The 19,324-nt window shown below is 31.0% G+C and overlaps 1 protein-coding gene across 1 annotated transcript in view; it reads right to left on the reverse strand.

Annotated features, from left to right (window-relative positions):
- The window catches only part of LOC133189160 (interleukin enhancer-binding factor 2 homolog), a 36,946-nt gene that overhangs the window by 7,033 nt on the left and 10,589 nt on the right, over positions 1 to 19,324 (reverse strand). The window contains exons 5-7 of the mRNA XM_061324569.1: positions 2,987 to 3,115; positions 1,242 to 1,344; positions 237 to 302 (exon numbers count right to left, since the gene is read on the reverse strand). Of these exons, the coding sequence (XP_061180553.1) occupies positions 237 to 302; positions 1,242 to 1,344; positions 2,987 to 3,115 (298 nt within the window). The remainder of the gene's footprint in view (positions 1 to 236; positions 303 to 1,241; positions 1,345 to 2,986; positions 3,116 to 19,324) is intronic.

The raw sequence follows: 19,324 nt of genomic DNA on the forward strand, positions 1-19,324 counted from the left end.
AACTCCTTATAACTCTATTCTAATTAACACTGATTTCAATTTTAAATATATACTTTCCTAATAAGTAGTCTTATTGTTCATATATATGTATACATGGATTTTTTAATATAATTCTTAGAGAAGAGGCTTTTATTCATAATTAAAAAACTACATTTTTATGTTCATGTTACTGAAAAACAAAATCAGACAGAATACACAGTTTCTCTGCTTATGCAATACACCATATATTGCCGTACCTTCGTCAGGGTCCTGTGTTCGGAGATCCTCCACAATCTTATTCCCCAGCACTGCCACAGCCTCCTCTGTGGAAAATAAAAAAATATAAACATTACATACATTATATATCAAATGTACAAATCACAAGGCATACAACAAACACTTCTTCCAATTTAACATACTGTACAATGTATATACTAAAGATATCTGGCCGTTACAACACTTTTAAGTAGCATTACAACTACCCATATATACATGTATATACAGGGTTCGACATTAACGCTTGTCCGCTTATCCGGTACCAGTGAAAAAAAAATTACGGACAAGTGAATATTGCTGGGCACTTGTCCGATTGGACAAGTGCATTTTAATGTAAAGGAGTCTTTAAATAATTAAAAAAAAAAAACGACTGTTGAAAGTTAATCGGTAGTTTCAAGACGGAAGCTGTACATAAAAACCGGACTTCGATCCCGATAGGGATCGCTATTAATTGAGTTCACATTCGATCGTGATCGAAGTTCACTAATTGCATACTACTGTAAAGGCATGGAACTTACGAACTTAACAAAGTTTGGTTCACTTGTGGACATTTATGTTGTTGTCAGACCAGAAAGACTAGATAAAATTTCGTTTTATGTGTTTGTTGTATTTATCAATACATGTAACATCACGAATCAATCAAGCACATGTTATGTGTAATGGACTTTATTTTAGTTTTCCAGTTGACAGTATTAGATCTTTATTGAAAATTTTTCGGACAAGTGAAGTTGAAGTTCGGACAAGTAAATGTCTTGTTCATTTGTCCGAATGGACAAGTAGGAAAAAAAGTTAATGTCGAGCCCTGATATATATATAAAATACTGATTATTTCAAATTTACTGATACAAGAATTTTTCATTTTAAGTCCTTATTCCCCTAGATCAGATAAATGAATAAGTAAACTTCAACACTTAAAAATCAGAGTAATAATTATAATTTAGAAAGTGTGATTCCTATCTAAAATCTTACAAAATCCCCATACATACTTGTAGGTAGAGTTTTCAGCATGACTACAATGTCAGCCACATTGTTTCCCGCCATCATGGTGCCCTTCTTAAACGACCCCACCTGTCTCACCTCCTCGATTTGCTGTCAAAAGAAAATTAAACCTAATATAGGTCATATAATTCAAGTACCGTTCTCACATTTTATTCACGAGAATTTTATTTTCACATGACCTGAGACTGCCTGCTCGTCAAAATTTATTTCTCGTGCATATTTGTAGTACCAAAGATTATATAGATCAATAACTACATAAAATTATGTCTTACTTATAAATACCAAATGACCATCTCGCGAAAATAAGGTGTTGTAAAAATTTGGTGATCTACAGTACAAGTATATTCACAAAAATTCAAAAAGTTTATGGATCATTTTTTACATTAATGATATGTTGATTTAAGATAAACCACTCTACTGATTATTGATTTTCTCACAATTGTGAATTTGTTACAGAAAAATGTTCACAACTACATGCAATTTAAAAGCATTTAAGGTGAATTTATTATTCCTGAAAACACTGAAAATAAATTTTCGACAGATCAAAACAATTAAAAAAAATTGTAACATTTTCAAGTAGTCTGATGAAACAGAACAGAAATTTACATTAAAAAATTTCAACAGTAAAAATTCATATCTTAATTATAACAAATCTTCCCTCTCTCCCCCTCTTCTCTTCAATATTTTGGAATCCCACTTGCATGTTTTATTGAATATCTAGCTGTATGGAATGTGAATTTTGAAACCAGAATTTTCTTTAATAGTTTTAGAGTAATAAATACATTTATACAAAATAACAAAAATTTTTCTATCGTTCATCACAACAAATATTGCAGATTTCACAAACTGTATAATAGCAGCTTATATTTGCTAGCATAAATACCTTGTAATATAAAAAAAATATCTTTTTTTGTTTCAATTTACATGTAATTCATTTCTTTTTTAATTTGGTACATATCTGCATTCCATTTTGTGTTGAAGCATGCTAAAAAATTTGTGTGCATTTTTTTTTATGGTTCACTTAAATTTCAAAATAAAATGACCAGACATTACTTGTGAAGAAAAACATGCATTCAAAATCAAGAGCTCTTATATTAATGTTGGAATAAAAATGGCCATGTATGTGTATAATAATGGTAGATAAATTTGTGAAATCTGTAACTTTGTATTACTTGGTAGCATACGCATATAACTCAAATAACTTGCTGATTTTAAATAAAATATTATAAACATAAATATATCAAAGAACTTGTATTAAACAATATAAAACAAAGACATTCGAGTTACCACATAAATGTCCTTAGATACATGTATGCCAGACTTGATAAGAATCTGAAGCAACATTTCATGAAAAAAATATATAAATTTTAAATCTAATGCTTAGAAAATCTATGTCCAATAATCATTCCACAACAAACACACAGCAACTAACTTGGTATCTTATATAAAATTGTCAATGGAGAATTCACCCATCTCAGTTTAATCTTTAGTGTATTTGATTAAATCAATTTCGCATTTGAAAAAAAATATATCCCAATTGATACATTAGTCATATATCTTTTCAATTATACAATTAAGTTGATTCCTGCAAATCCACTTCTTACATACTAAGTTTCTATCATTTTTAACTTTTTTACTTTCTTTCATTTGAAGGAAACTTTTACCTATAGTCTATCATCTGAGATTCAAAAATTAATATATATTAACAGTGTCAAACAAGGAAGTTACTTACTGCAGGATCAAATGAGGTGGGGGCCAGCACCAAACTATCCATCACACCTTGTATCTTGGTGACCAGGGCTAAGATCGAGGCCTGCTCTTGGGAAGAGGGTGTCAGGTCATTGTTCCTTTTCAGTAGACACTGGGAATTCAAAAAAGAAACAGATAAATTACAAAATATCTGAATAGATCAACATCAGGAACCCATACACCTTTTGGATGAATACAGATTTACTAGTAGTGGTTATGTGTTGAAGAGGAGTCTTTTTTCAGGGGTGTGCAATTAAAACCAGAAGTCTCTGATGAGACTGTAGCTCTACTGGTCTGTTTGTATAACAAAAGAAAAGTAGCACTTGGATTTGAAACATTGCAACATGCAACAATAAATAGAATTATGTATCTTAATGTAGTCTACTTTTGTGACAAGTTGTATTGAAATCAAATGAAAACTAGGAGTAGTAGCGTTTTGAAAGTATTTCACGGAAATTTCTCTTTTTATTACCGGTAACCATGACAACACCATTCACCCAAATAAAAAAAAAAAAACAGAAATACATATTATGTATCGTAGTGTATTCTAACTGTGTGCCAAATTAGATTGAAATCAGACCAAAATTGTAGCAGGAGTAACGTTTTAAAGGAATTTCACAGACATTTCTATTTTAAGTAACCATGGCAACACTGTTCATCGAATTCAAAAAAATGCAATAAATTATGTATCTTAGTATAGTCTTCTTGTATGCCTAATTATATTAGAAGCAGACTAAAACTGTAGCAGGAGTAGTGTTTTAAAGGAATTTCACAGAAATTCCTATTTTTAGTAATCATGGCAACACCGTCCATCGAAATCAAAAACTGATGCACTAAATTATGTATCTTAGTGTAGTCTACTTGTGTGCCAAGTTATATTGAAATCAGACCAAAACTGTAGGAGGAGTAGCGTTTTAAAGAAATTTCACAGAAATTTCTATTTTTAGTAACCATGGCAACACCATCCATCGAAATCAAAAACCGATGCACTAAATTATGTATCTTAGTGTAGTCTACTTGTGTGCCAAGTTATATTGAAATCGGACCAAAACTGTAGGAGGAGTAGCGTTTTAAAGGAATTTCACAGAAATTTCTATTTTTAGTAATCATGGCAACACCGTCCATCGAAATCAAAAACCGATGCACTAAATTATGTATCTTAGTGTAGTCTACTTGTGTGCCAAGTTATATTGAAATCGGCCCAAAACTGTAGGAGGAGTAGCGTTTTAAAGAAATTTCACAGAAATTTCTATTTTTAGTAACCATGGCAACACCGTCCATCGAAATCAAAAACCGATGCACTAAATTATGTATCTTAGTGTAGTCTACTTGTGTGCCAAGTTATATTGAAATTGGACCAAAACTGTAGGAGGAGTAGTGTTTTAAAGAAATTTCACAGAAATTTCTATTTTTAGTAACCATGGCAACACCGTCCATCGAAATCAAAAACTGATGCACTAAATTATGTATCTTAGTGTAGTCTACTTGTGTGCCAAGTTATATTGAAATCTGACCAAAACTGTAGGAGGAGTAGCGTTTTAAAGGAATTTCACAGAAATTTCTATTTTTAGTAACCATGGCAACACCGTCCATCGAAATCAAAAACCGATGCATTAAATTATGTATCTTAGTGTAGTCTACTTGTGTGCCAAGTTATATAGAAATCGGACCAAAACTGTAGGAGGAGTAGCGTTTTAAAGGAATTTCACAGAAATTTCTATTTTTAGTAACCATGGCAACACCGTCCATCGAAATCAAAAACCGATGCACTAAATTATGTATCTTAGTGTAGTCTACTTGTGTGCCAAGTTATATTGAAATCGGACCAAAACTGTAGGAGGAGTAGCATTTTAAAGGAATTTCACAGAAATTTCTATTTTTAGTAACCATGACAACACCGTCCATCGAAATCAAAAACCAATGCACTAAATTATGTATCTTAGTGTAGTCTACTTGTGTGCCAAGTTATATTGAAATCGGACCAAAACTGTATGAGGAGTAGCATTTTAAAGGAATTTCACAGAAATTTCTATTTTTAGTAACCATGGCAACACCGTCCATCGAAATCAAAAACCGATGCACTAAATTATGTATCTTAGTGTAGTCTACTTGTGTGCCAAGTTATATTGAAATCGGACCAAAACTGTAGGAGGAGTAGCATTTTAAAGGAATTTCACAGAAATTTCTATTTTTAGTAACCATGACAACACCGTCCATCGAAATCAAAAACCGATGCACTAAATTATGTATCTTAGTGTAGTCTACTTGTGTGCCAAGTTATATTGAAATCGGACCAAAACTGTAGGAGGAGTAGCGTTTTGAAAAATTGTTTACAGACAGACGGACAGACAGACAGACAGACAGACAGACAGACAGACAGACGGACGGACGACGGACACCTTACTATCACATAAGCTCTTCTGGTCTCTGACCAGTAGAGCTAAAAATCAAGTACTAGCCCATGGGCCAGTAGCAGCAATAAAGTAACTAGCCCCAAATAAAAAGTTACTAGCCCAAATGCATGGGGGGGGGGGGGGGGGAGTAATATTGAAAAAAAAAAGATTATTATTGAAAAAGTCAGGGTTTTAAGGTCATTCTTTTTAAAATTAAAGTTTAATTCTCGCTATTAAAATTGGATTATGTATAAATTAATAATTATAATCGAAAATAAAAATGAATTTAAAAAAAATATTTTTTTTCCTTTTTCTAACAATGCATTGCACTAGCTCATCTAAAACGAAGTGATATCATTTTCTTTCAACTTAAATTATTAAATGCACTGGAAATATATTTTATGTAAATCACATACACATGTAACACTTATCTTTCAGTTGACTGGGTGATTGTAAATAATTTATTGAGATATCTGCCTTCATTTACCATAAACACATGAATGGAGGAAATTTGGATTAGAAAAAAAAACGATCGTTTTTGGAAGTAAATAAGTCAGGTAGTACAGTACTGCAAAATGAATAAAATGCAATCCAGAATAAAAAAGGAAAATCCAGGAGTACCTTTTCTAGATTTCAAATTAAAAATACATGTATTATTTAAACATTTATTGCTTTAATTGCTTTAGATGATTATTCTTTATGACAAAATACAGAAAACATGGTAATATAAATACATGTGTAGACAATAGAGTACAATTTCTTTATCATATTATATTTGGATCACTGAATTGTACTGGCCTAAGGATAATTTTTACCCATCTTCATTTTGTGCCCCCCCCCCCAAAAAAAAATCTTTATTATTCCTCTGGAGGAATATTCCTCCATTGTCACAGTCCTGATGTACAAAAAAAACTTGCATGTATCACATCTGAACCAGTAGAAACACTCAATTACAAGATGAAGGAATAATTCTCCATCATTAGGTATAGAAAAAATACATTGGGGAACATTCCTATATTGGTAATGGATAGTGATGGAAAAATACACATAGAGGAACATTACTCTATCTTAATGTTTATTACAATTAATACATACGGGAACATTCCTCTGGAACTGATGTACAAAATAAATTATAGGGGAACATTCTTCTATATGTAAGTATACTGATAAAAAAAATGTTACATAGAGTAACATTCCTCTATCAGTAATGGATACTGAAGTACAAAAATAGAACATAGGGGAACATTCCTCTATATGTAAGGGATACTGATAAACAAAATGTTACATTATATAAATAGTGCACGTTTTTGAGGGTAACAGTTGAAATTGACACCCCAAGGAAAACCATTGTCAACCGACGCGTCAGCGGAGGTTGACAATGGTTTTCCGAGGGGTGTCAATTTCAACTGTTACCCTCAAAAACGTGCACTATTTATTTTATTATACTGAATGTCTTATTGATTTCGGATGTCATAAAAAAATTCGGAGATCGTCGTTAAGTTCACGCTTAGAAAGCTTTCAAACTCCCCGCTTCTATTTTTCTCAATAAGAAAGCTTCGGAAAAGATTTACCAACCTCTTTATTGTTTGTTTGCTACTCAAAAAGTCCTTTATCATCTCAAGTTTGATGTTTCGTCTGTCGTTTGTTGTTTTCAAGTAAGCTACATCGGACGCAAGCTTTTATTGACGTCGTTTATTCGGCTTCTTTCAAACGCACAACCGACGTTTTGAGAATTCTACGGTGAACCGTACGCGCATGATTTGAACGCATGTGATATTTTCGTAATGTTACCCATTGTCAAGTGTGTTGCTAACGCTGAGGGTAACATTACGGATTGTTAAATGCGTCTAAACCAATCAGATTTTAGTATTTAACATGAAAGTATAATAAAGAGGAATATTACTCCATCTTTATGTAATCCTCTTTCGGTAATGGGTACTGATTAACAAAATGTCTACATACTGGAACATTACTCTATTTTCAATAATATTTGGTGCACATAGTATTTGGAGGAATTCCTATTTGAAATAATACATAGGGGGTAATTACTCCATCATTTTATTATATGTGAACAATTAAAATTGGTGTGATGTTCTTTATCCCATAATTTTAATAAATGGAGGAAAATTCCTCCAACATCTTCTGATCCTGATATACAAATGGTCGATATAATTAAGCTAACATGTGTAAAAGTATGTATAATACAGTAAATAAAAACGATAAGTTCATCTTTGAAAACTAATTAATATTGATATATATTTCGACAACCTTATACAAAAAGTTACTACTTACAAAATAGAGTACAATCCTGCATTATTATGTGATGCCATGAAATGAGATAGCAATTTTTGCATGGAGAAATAATCATCCTTAATCAAATATGTACAATTTAAAAAAAATCCTAAGATTGGGGATCAATAGACCTTTAAACACTTAATGCATGGATGAGTTCCCAGTTGAAAATAAAACATAGAGGAACATTACTCCATCATTTTTTCATGTTAACAAATAAAATTTTTGTAATCTATATAATCTTGAGATATTAATACAATGTCATGTAGAAATATTCCTCTATGATCATCATCATTTTTGATAATTATAAACAAAGTTTAATGAAAAAAGAATACCATCTTCTTTCTTTTCCTGTTTATTCCAAATTCACGTAGAAATTTGTTTACAAGTGAAAATAGATCAAAATTCCCATTTTTAGAAAATAAGAAACATTTTATCCATCTTGATGTAGGTATTAATGTTAAGTAAGAATTAATTAATTATAATTTTTTTTACTTATTTCATTCTTATACTCTTAATAGTTTGTAGATGTAAATCAAAAATAACAAAAATGAAAGAAGTTAAATAATAACTACATTCTACCTAACAATACGTAATAAAATATCACTTCTAACCCCTGCTGAATTCTTCATCAAAATTTCGTGCAGATGGAGGTGTGCCACTGAAGCCTTTCTTCACTCTTTCTTAATGCAAAGATTAACTTATGACATTGTTTGATGAATCAATTTCCATTAATCCTCCAATTTATTTCTTTTCCTGTTTTTTCTTCAACTTCTTCTTAGGTTTTGCCTTTGAAAGGACTATCTGAATTTACACAAATGTAACAGAAAGTTATACACAACTTAAAATTAAAATGTATATTGTGCAAAACTTTTTTTTTTACTTTGATTAGTACAGATGAAAAAAGTGAAGAAAATGAACAGAGATCGATAGCTAAAAAACCCCACACAAATAATTGTAATGCATAATACTCTGTGAACATGCAGGGCATAAAACACAGACCCTCTGAAATTCCAGAGGTGGGATCAGATGTCTAGGATGAGAAAGTATCAACTGTCAACCAGTCACAACCGCCGTGAGCCCTATGTATACATGTGTTTATGTATATGCAGATTAATTGACAACATCCCAATAATTAACTTACAATACATATTGAAAATGTTTTTGCACATACCTTATGGTCATCAAGCTCTCTGTCTAGCAGTTCATATAAATGGCTCTCAATGTCCTCATTAAAGCTTTCTTTTTGCTTCTGTTTGTTCACTAATTTTGGTAATAACCAGTCTGCCTCTCTTCTGGCATAATCAACCATCACTTCATTGTCATCTTTTACAAGTTGTAAGTATTGTAAATACTGCTGCCACCATTTGTACTCGCCATCTCTAGACATTTGGTATTGTAGTTTTTCGATGTTTTTCCTTATGGCTGCTGTATCAATTTTATGGAAGTTTGGAGGTATGAGTATTTGTGGTTTGCCAGAAGGGACTGCATGAAGCATAGTTTCTACAGTGGGAGTCCATGGTCGACTGCTGTTGGGCCGGTAGTGCATAACAACTCTCTGGGATATGTCTCTGCTGAACTTAAAATGAAGTGGTTTGGAATGTTTTTTGATCTGATTCAAACATGGTTCCAGCCAGGTTTTGATGTCAAAAAGACCTCTTAATTGCTTAGCTCCATTTAGAAGTGAAAGAAGTTTTGGCATCGTCTCTGCATCAGATTTTCTCAACTTCATTGATAATTGGGAAAAGGAAGCATCAATGTCTTCATGAGTATGCCCTACATGGAGAAATGATAAATGGACCTAAAAGAAAAAAAATCAAGCTATTTATTTATATAAAGTTATTATTATTTTTTATTTTGACACATGTATATGCAACAATGTTTCTGATTAACTATGATTTTTTTTTTCAATTAAAGAAATACATGAAATATAAAAATTAAATTCTATAAAATTGTTAAAAGACTGCAATATACCTACTTCTTTGAATATATCCAAAGTAACAAGTAGCTCACAGAAACCAAGGACAAATTTATTCTTATTTTCTCTGGCACAGTTGTCAGCTTGAATGTAAAACGTGCTCTGTAGAAATCCAGTCTGTAATTATTTTCAAAATTTTCATGTGAATGCTGAACACTGTTTAGTTAATTACTTTAGTTCAATTTCTATGAGTTTGTTTTCTTTTTCAATATAAGGACTTTTCCAAATTTTAAGACAAAAAATTTTAATATTAGATAATTAAATCTTACTTTTAATAAAGCCTTGTATGTGCTTTTCAATATGATATTCATTACTAGATTTGCATCATGCATATATTCATTAATATCCACATACAAATCTAGTGATTCTAGTCCATGATTCAATACTCCTTGAATATGAGTCTTCAAAAAACTGTTTGGGTCAACACCCTATATAAAGAAATAAATTCTTGTATGAAACAGACTGAAAACAATCTGTGTCGTATTCTAAGTACATATTGAAATGTTTGAACTGTATATGTATATACTGAAATACTAGTACAAATCCACAATGCTCGGTAATTACAGATACAATTTTAAAAAGAAACATGCAAACTTTTAGTAAAGCTTTCGCGCCTTAATTTCAAATCTTCGGAAGCTTTTGAAAAATTGAAATGAAAGCGCTAAAGCTTTACTTTACATTTTTGTATATATTTTTTAATTGTATCTATCTATCTATCTATCTCACATGTTGACTCCTTTACAGTTTATACAATTAATGTTGGTCATATGATTTCATTTTAATATCAACAGTTGTGACGTCACAATGGTTTTTGTATGAAAGTGATGACGTCAAATAAATTGAATTCATGTATAAAAAAGTGTAAAACGCGATAATTTTTTGTAAAACAAGAAAGAGGATTGAAGCTCTCATTGCCTGTGGTTGGATGTGTCATATCAGAGTTTTGTGTTTTATATCCCTGAGCCAGGGATATGAAACACACAACTCATTAGATATGGGTCATATCCAATCACAATCTATGGGAGATCCTATAAATATCTATACTATCTTGAATAAAAATAGAAATATGCGTATTGTAAATACCTTCATAAGTCTTCCTGTGAAATGTGGCAAATTAGTTTTACCTGTAAAAAATATCAGTATATTAATGGTCAGAAAATGAAATTTGTATTTTATAATTAAAAAAAAATGATATCAAAACTTGTATGAAACTTACTCTGGTCCATGCCATCAATGATAATACTAAGAAAATGGCTGGGGTTGCCCCTAGCCAATTCCCTTTTCTTGTAGTAGTATCTTCTCTCTTTCCTTTAAGGAACAATAGACATATCTGTTTATTATTTGCTATAACACTAATTGAAAATATGTATCATGTATTTTTTTTCTCTAGACAGTCTATATAAGTATGTATTTATGAACAATTCAAAAGATCCCCACAAAAATTGGTCAATTTGCTATTGCTTACATTTGCCTTTGATTATGAACAGACATCATATCTTTTAGCTTTCCTCTTTTAACAGGATCCCGTGTTTTTTCTAGCTCTCGTTCAATGTGCACACATGTACTACATCTAGAAAATGAATTTGTCTGAAAAGAAAATTATATGCAATTTTTATTTCATAAAAGTGATATTTAATTTTTTAAAGAGTTACTTTTAATATGTAATTATGTGCATTGCAATGTTGTAACAATAGGATTTTGAAATGATACCTGCTTAATCTTCAACTTTGGAAAGTCTGTTTTCCAAATTTCATAAAATGCTGACCGGCTGACAGTGTATGCATATTTGATGGATATTTCTATTTTCTGTATTTTTTCATCAACATATAAATCATAAAGATCACTTTTTCTTGTCTTGAATGGCAGCATCATATCGCCATTATCAGGCATTCTGTCTGCATGAAAATACTCATAATTTTGCAACCAGACAATGGCTCCTTCTCTTGCCATCCCAAATCCTCTGGCATTTCTATAGCAAGCTGCTGATTTTCCTTCTGAAGCTTTTTTGCAATACTTGTAGTAGAAGTTTTTGTTTATTTTGAGCAGCAGTTTGAAGCAAGAAGAACACACATTGTGGCCACCATCGATTGTAAATGTGGCCAATCCCCTTTGATACTTAGATTCTTTTACTTTATCCATAAACCATTCAACTCGTTGGTCAAAACTCTTTGTCCAAAATCTGTATCTCATACTTCTCATCATTTTTTCATCGACATGTTTTAAGCAAGTCTGACGGCAATTATTTTTTTTCTTCATGGCCAACGAAATGTCTTTTAATGCTTTTTTTAAAAGGATGGAACTATTCTTTTTCTTGATTGATTTTAGCTTTTTTGTTCTTACATTTTCCTCAAAACTTGCATTGTAAATGCTTATATCACTGATATTTAGGCTTTTGTCTAGATGACTTCCGTTCATCTCATCCTAAAATGAGAACCAAAGTTGGAACCCCTTAATGTACATATTACATAGTTATATAAAGTGTACATTGATTAAATCATATCATAACATAAAATAAAAGTAATTTTACAAGCACAGTAAAACTGTTTTCATTCAACTAAAGAGAATGTTTGTTTCAATATGTAACATCATCATGTAACTTCATTTAACAGCATAACTTTGCATTAAACACAACTGTAACAATTGTACATGTAATACATGTATATTACATTAAAACACACACTAATTTTATGTCCCACTGAGATGACAGATAGGTGCAAAAGTTTTGTCAGTGTGATTACGGTATAAACATAATACATAATAATTTAAATGTTTTATCAGACAGAGGCATTGTTTTTTTTTTTCAATAAACAATATAATTAACAAAGCTGCAGATTGGGCGCTGTGTCATGACTCTTTTTTCTAATTACTCATTGGAAATGCACAACAAACATTAGAAATTTATACATCATTGAAATCTTTATACCAAGGTTGACATAATTCGTTCTCATCTGGTTATGTTAAATAAACAATATCTGATTTGTATATCATTTGCCATAGAAGAACCTGCATTTTATTAATTTTAATAGCATAAATTTTCTTAAGAAAGCTTTAAAAAATATTTCAACTGTTACCTGAATTTTTGGTGAAACTTGATTCAAGTTTAAATTCCTGTGTGCAGACTTGACTTTTTTTGGTGTTGATGTCAGTTGTAAAAAATGCTCCCTCTCATAATGCAAAATATCCTATAAGTTAAATCAATATATAAGTAGACATATGTAAAATGAAAATCATTGAATAGTATCAAATGCTACCTGTTAAACAATAAAACTTAGTGTTTATAACCTTAAGGTGGAAATTTGTTGAAAATATTGCAGCATTCAAAATAATATATAGCTTTATAATATCAAAATTTATTTACATTCTAACACTTTGCTTTCTTACATTTAATTTAGTTTTTTTAAACTCTACAATTATAAAAAAAATCTTAATAATTGAAGGCTTTAAAACCTCACAGTGAGCCAGTCTTTCTTATAGCAAATATCAACGCCAATAAGTATCATGCAGGATACATGTATTTTAATTTTCTTTAAAACTAGGAATCTGGGACTAATACTTATCCACAGTTTTGCAGTTTTACATTGTATTACCTCATTTTCAAAATCAAAAGGATCTTCTTTTTGTTCACTTTGTATACAGCCTGTACCAGGATTTTCTTTTACATGACACTTGAAACATTCAACTGATCCACTGGCATCACTATCTTCAAAACTCATGCTTTTCAATATGTCAGATAGATTTGACTAAAAGAAAAATATTAATACAAACAATTAAAATTGTGTGACTAAAAGATAAATAATTTTGTAGTGTAAAAAACTTATATGTTTAAATCATCACTACATTAAGAAAGAAATCAAAATTTGTTACAAAAATTCAATATCAAATTTAAATAAAAATAAGACTATACATTTTTAACTGGTTTTCTGCCCAGTGTAAAATACTGCAGATTTGGATGAAAAAATATCAACCAAAAATTTCAGTTCACTTAACATGTAATTGTAGACATTATAAAAAGAATAGTGATTTATATTCGAAGGGACTTTTTAATCAACCAGATTTTGATTGAGAAAAAATAAAAAAGGAGAGAAAATAAACCATTTCTAGTTGAACTTGAATATCTTTAAAAAGTATACATACAAATAATATCAAGCCAGCAATGCATAAGCATCAAAATAATGACTTTTTTTTTAAATTACTTGTCTTTTTTATTGCAAGTGTCATTTAACAATTAATTTCCATTGTTTCTTTTCTAAATACAGTTTTAGTTTAAGATACACTTTTAACTGTAATAGATGATCTTAATTTATGTTGTAAAATAAAGGTTGATACAGTGTAATAGATTTTTCTAATGGTAAAGATTGAAAATTACATTGCGCAACTCACCATTGAAATGTCGAATTTTGTCTCATCCTTTTCATTTTGTTTATCAAGATCAATGAAAATAAAAGGCTCATATTTATGATTTTCATCTTCCAACACTGGTAATTCACTCTCTGCTCTGGACTTGTTGACAGATGTAACAACATCATAGTGGTCACCATTCTTGTGATGCAGATAAATTGCTAAATCTGTGTTTTTATTCATTGGTTTAAATTCTAACCAGTCATATATTTTTCCATGTTTTGAATAAACAAAAATCGTACAATTTAAACACTTTGCAGCAAAATAAAGTTCTATGTCAGTCCCCCATACACGACTTTCCCTCATCCGAGTTCTTTTTAAATAATCATCTGGAGTCTCATCACGTACAATAGGATCTTTGCTATTCGCAATAAATGATGTGATTATGTTCCTGAAATACATGTGAAGGTCTTCATTACCACTGACTGAAAGTGCAAGACTTCTGAACAAACAATTCCCATCTCCTTTGATTTTGAAACAAGTAGATGGCTCTCCTAAATAAGAGTTTGGTTCATAAATCAAATCAGCTCTTTCAATAAAAGAAATTCCAAGTTCATTACAAGTTTCTTCTTGCCAGTCTTTGGAAACAGGGGTAAATTTTCTAGGACTGGCCATTATTGAATAGATCCTAAATGAGTGCAAAAAGAATTTTCAACTGTTTAATAGCCATGCACTGTGGTTTGATAAAATCACACATTATGATTGGTCAAATTTACTCAGCACAGCACTGTGATTGGTTGAATTATATAGTTGTTTCACTTAGAAGCATTAGGTTAAAGATCCTCTGCAGAATAAAGCATACGGCCCTGTAGATTAATTATCGAACTTCAAGATGTCCCAAGATACCAATATACCAGAAGAAGAAATTTTCAAAAGTATAGATGCTGACATAATTCAGAAATCATTGAAAGGTATGTTCTACATAACAAATTGTTCACTTAATTAATACAAAACAAAGTATTTCTGAAATTACTGTGATATATGCTTCTTATTGTAGGGAGTCATGTCAAAGTACACATTGATAACCTTATTTCTCCAGTCAATGATCATTGCATTAGATTGCTGAATGAAAATCATGTGAATGAACTGGTTGAGTCATTTACGAAAAACTTCAAGCCTTATACTACATTGGTTGGACTTGTAAATGAGGATTTTACAACTGATGACCTTGCAACACCAGGAAAAAAACATATAGAGGTTCTTGGTGGAAACCACACAAGAGCGGCATTACAGAAAATTTTAAATTCTGGTGAATGCACTCTTAAAGAACAATATGAGTTTGTTTATATGGATATATACCAAAACTTGACAAAAGATCAGGCTCTGTTTCTTGCATACAAACATAATGAGCTCCATGAACACTCTCAGGAGTTGAGCTTTGCAGAGAAAGTCTGTTTTTTTCATAGACTGTTTCTAAATTGTCAGAGGAATTATGCTGGACAACCCCATAAAACTATATCAACTAAATGGAGATCCGACATTGCAGCAATTATGAACAAATCTGTAAGTACAAAGTTTTTTTTTTCTATTTAAAAAGTATACATATGAAAAAAGTGAAGATAATGAACATTGATCAATCTCAAAGATAAACTTCAAGTACAAACAATATAAATCTGTAAACAGGGTAAAAACACCCCCTGGAAATTCCAGAGGTGGGATCAGGTGCCTATATGAGCATGCTTGATTGTGATTGCAAATTGCAAGAATGAAAAAAAAATGATATTGTCTTTGTTTACCAACCTGTTAATCAATGCATGTCTTACTAATTACCATGTAATATCTGTGTGAGAGGGTGTGTGTATATGTCAGTGATAATACAGTCACGTCCCATTATATGTACGTTTGTGAAGTGAAAACTGAGAATTAAATGGGATGGGGTGGGGAGGGTGGTTCTCTATTAAGTAGCTAATGACCGCTATTGACTAAGATATCTAAATAAAACACTTTTGATTTTTTATGTGCATCAGATGATAGTTCAATTTAGTTTTAAGTCGATATATCCTGGAAAAAGAGGATGTATTTACTTATAAAATATAAAAATTGAAAAAAAGATAAACCGGAGTATAGCTTAATTTTATCAAGAATTTTGCAAAAATAAATAATTTTGCAACTTCAATTATTTTCTTACATATGCGATGGAAACTATTAAGAGACAGGGAATTTTAATAATAAAAAACGGAACAATTCTGAAGAAACACATTAGTTTTTAATAATTTTAAAAGCAGCTTAGAGTTATTGTCAGTTAAATGGACTGAATGAAAGATATCACAACCACATGTGTTAAAATGCACATTATCTTTTAAAACTTTCAAATACAAGTATACATAGTATGATTAAAATGAGAATTAAAAAATTAATCATATAAGAATCCATAAATAATCAAAAAAATTCTTCTTCTTCTTTTTTTTTTTTTTTTTTTTTTTTTTTTTTTTTTTTTTTTTTTTAATAAATTAAGATATATTTTAAGCCTTAATTATCTTAGCTTTGTTCAAGCAAACTTTCTTGCCCCAACTCAAGAATTAATACACTGCTAATTTGTCATTAGTCATTAGTGATTACTTGAACTACAATAGCATAAATTATCTGGTTCACACATGAGGCAAAAAAAGATTTATCAATTGCATATTGGCCAGCCATCGCCAGGATTAGCATAAATTTGGTATAAAGATGATGTTGAAATGTTGCAATGAATTTAAAACAACCAAAATGCTTGCGTAAAATACTTTATAGAACCTGAAAAAAGGATGACACAGATTTGTTTGAGTTCACGAGACAATTGATGTACATTATCACCGTAAAATATTTTTTAAAAAGTTTTGGGCAATATTTAATTGGAATTCCAAACTGATGCTATAATTAAAAACAGGTGATCTCCCAAGGGTCGGGAAGAAATAGAAAACCTAAGAAGAAATAAAATTGTAATGTAGGGCGCTGAAGTCTTACGCTGTTCAAACTGTCAGAAATGTCATATTCCATGAAACAGAATCAAATACAGAGCACCCCCGGTTAGGTCACGCTGTCCAAAGATGAAAGAGAAAATGATCTTTATACACATACGCTAAAGTTACAGTAAAGGGCAATGACCCCCAAAAATTCTATGACTATAATGCCAAACCAATGCTGGAATCAAAAGCAACAGTAGCCAATTCAGTGTGCAAAGGGGCGGAGGGAGGGGGGTGGACTCCCTTAAGTTTGGATATTTAGAGTTATTTAAGTTACGTAGTACATGTAAATGATCTTGGACACCCTAGTAAACATGTATAATTCTTCTAACGCTGGAAGAAATAAGTTAAACTTTATTACAAATTCTCAAGTAATTGAAACTCATGATCTGTAATTGAACATTATTAAATTTACAAGTAATAACTATTATTTCATTAATTTCATGAAAAATTATGTGTAACTCAAGTTACATTTTATTTACTTCGGAATTACATTTTACCCATAGTCTAATCCTTAAAAACTCAAATGTAAAATTCTTGAAAGTAAATCTTGTTTCTCTACACAATTTTTTCATAATTTTATTGGTATATTTTTAAACACTTTTTGAAACAAAACTTAGCAGTAATCACCAGTACAAACACCCAAGTTTAAAGAAAGCAAAACATATGGCAGGTGTTAAAATTCTTATGGCACTTCAATGTCCTCGAAATAATGGTCTAAAAAAAATAAGGCAATGCATCCTATCTCCTGTATACCTGATCATTGCTGAACATATGACATTTGAAACACAAGTTATGATTAGATGCAACAAAAAAAATCTTTATGAGTGATGAATACTATTGATAACTTCATATTCTATTACACAAGTGCATGTAATTTTTTAATAAATTCTAAATTGATGAAATGTACTGTAGATATACATTTTCCCAGTAATTAAATGTAATTTGTTATTAACTACTTTCGGCTTTTTGGCTGAAATTATGTTTAATTTAATTACATCTGTAAATTGTAGTAGTTGAATAATTCGGCCAAATTAATGTAAATTAATTTACAACTTTAGTGTGAAATTGACCCCATCTCTAAAGGAGAAAGTGGCTTGTCAATAAAAATTTGCTCTTCCCCATTTTGGAGGTTTTTCTAATTTGGACAGTTTTTTTTTGTATGTGTTCATTTATTTGTTTATATTTTTTGCATGTCAACAAATTACTGAGTAAGATATTTTGAATGGGTGTACTAAACCCACCCCTCAAATATTCCTGGTTCCAAAGGGGGTCTCACAATGGTATGGTATGCCCAGATGGGAAGAAATGGAAACAAGCTCAATAAAATCAAAATGTAGGGCACTGACATTTTATAACATCTTTCAAACGAGCAATAAAGGTATACAAGGAGACAAAATCCAGACACAGAGCACACCAAAGTGAGGTTAGGCTGTCCACAGTAAAAAGGACAATGATCTTTATACACATATTTTGGGCTGAAGAATCTTAAGATGTGCAGGATAGGACAATGACTCAGAAATTCCTCTTTAACTGGAATCCCAAATTATAATCAGGTGACCTCGTGAGGGTCTGGAAGAAATGGAAATTAAACCAGCAAAAATACAAATAAAAAATGTAGGGCACTAGGATTTTACGTTATTCAAACGTGCAATAAAGATATGCAATAAAGATATGCAAGGAAACAGAAACCAGATACAGAGCACACCAAAATGAGGTTAGGCTGCCCACAGATAGAAAGGACATTGATCTTAAAAACCGTGTTGTTGAGGAATCTGAAGAACCAGCATAAGTTAAAGTAAACAAAATTAGCAGGATTGCAGTGCAATTGCAATAAATGCTAATTGAAAAAAATGTGATAGAGAGGCAAATGCTAGAATCTTTTAACTCTTTTTGTTAACCACTCATATACCGTATAAATGGTATATTTGCGGTTGGCCATATTTTGCGGATAGGACAAAATATATTTTTAAAATATTATTAAGATGTATTTTTTGTAAACATCATCATTTATTCCTACATGTAATTGCTATAAGTGGTACGTACGACAGGGCCGTAGTATTTCACCTGATCTAAATTTAGAACTGATAATTTCCTAGTGAAAAAAATATGCTTACTAGGGTATGAAACATTTATTATTGGAACATATTCACAACCCCCCCCCCCCCCCCAAAAAAAAAAAAACAAAAAAAAAACAGAAAGATAGAAGAACAGCATAGCATCTTTTCAGATCTGATTCACCCTGAACATGATTAAGTCAGTATTAAAATACCTTAACATTGTAGTGTTGTACCAAATTTAATGGTGGCCCGCGTGGT

Source organism: Saccostrea echinata, unplaced genomic scaffold (assembly GCF_033153115.1).
Source record: "Saccostrea echinata isolate AGI-Se365-2 ecotype Australia unplaced genomic scaffold, CSIRO_AGI_Sech_v1 ptg000017l, whole genome shotgun sequence".
NCBI classification, from domain to species: domain Eukaryota; kingdom Metazoa; phylum Mollusca; class Bivalvia; order Ostreida; family Ostreidae; genus Saccostrea; species Saccostrea echinata.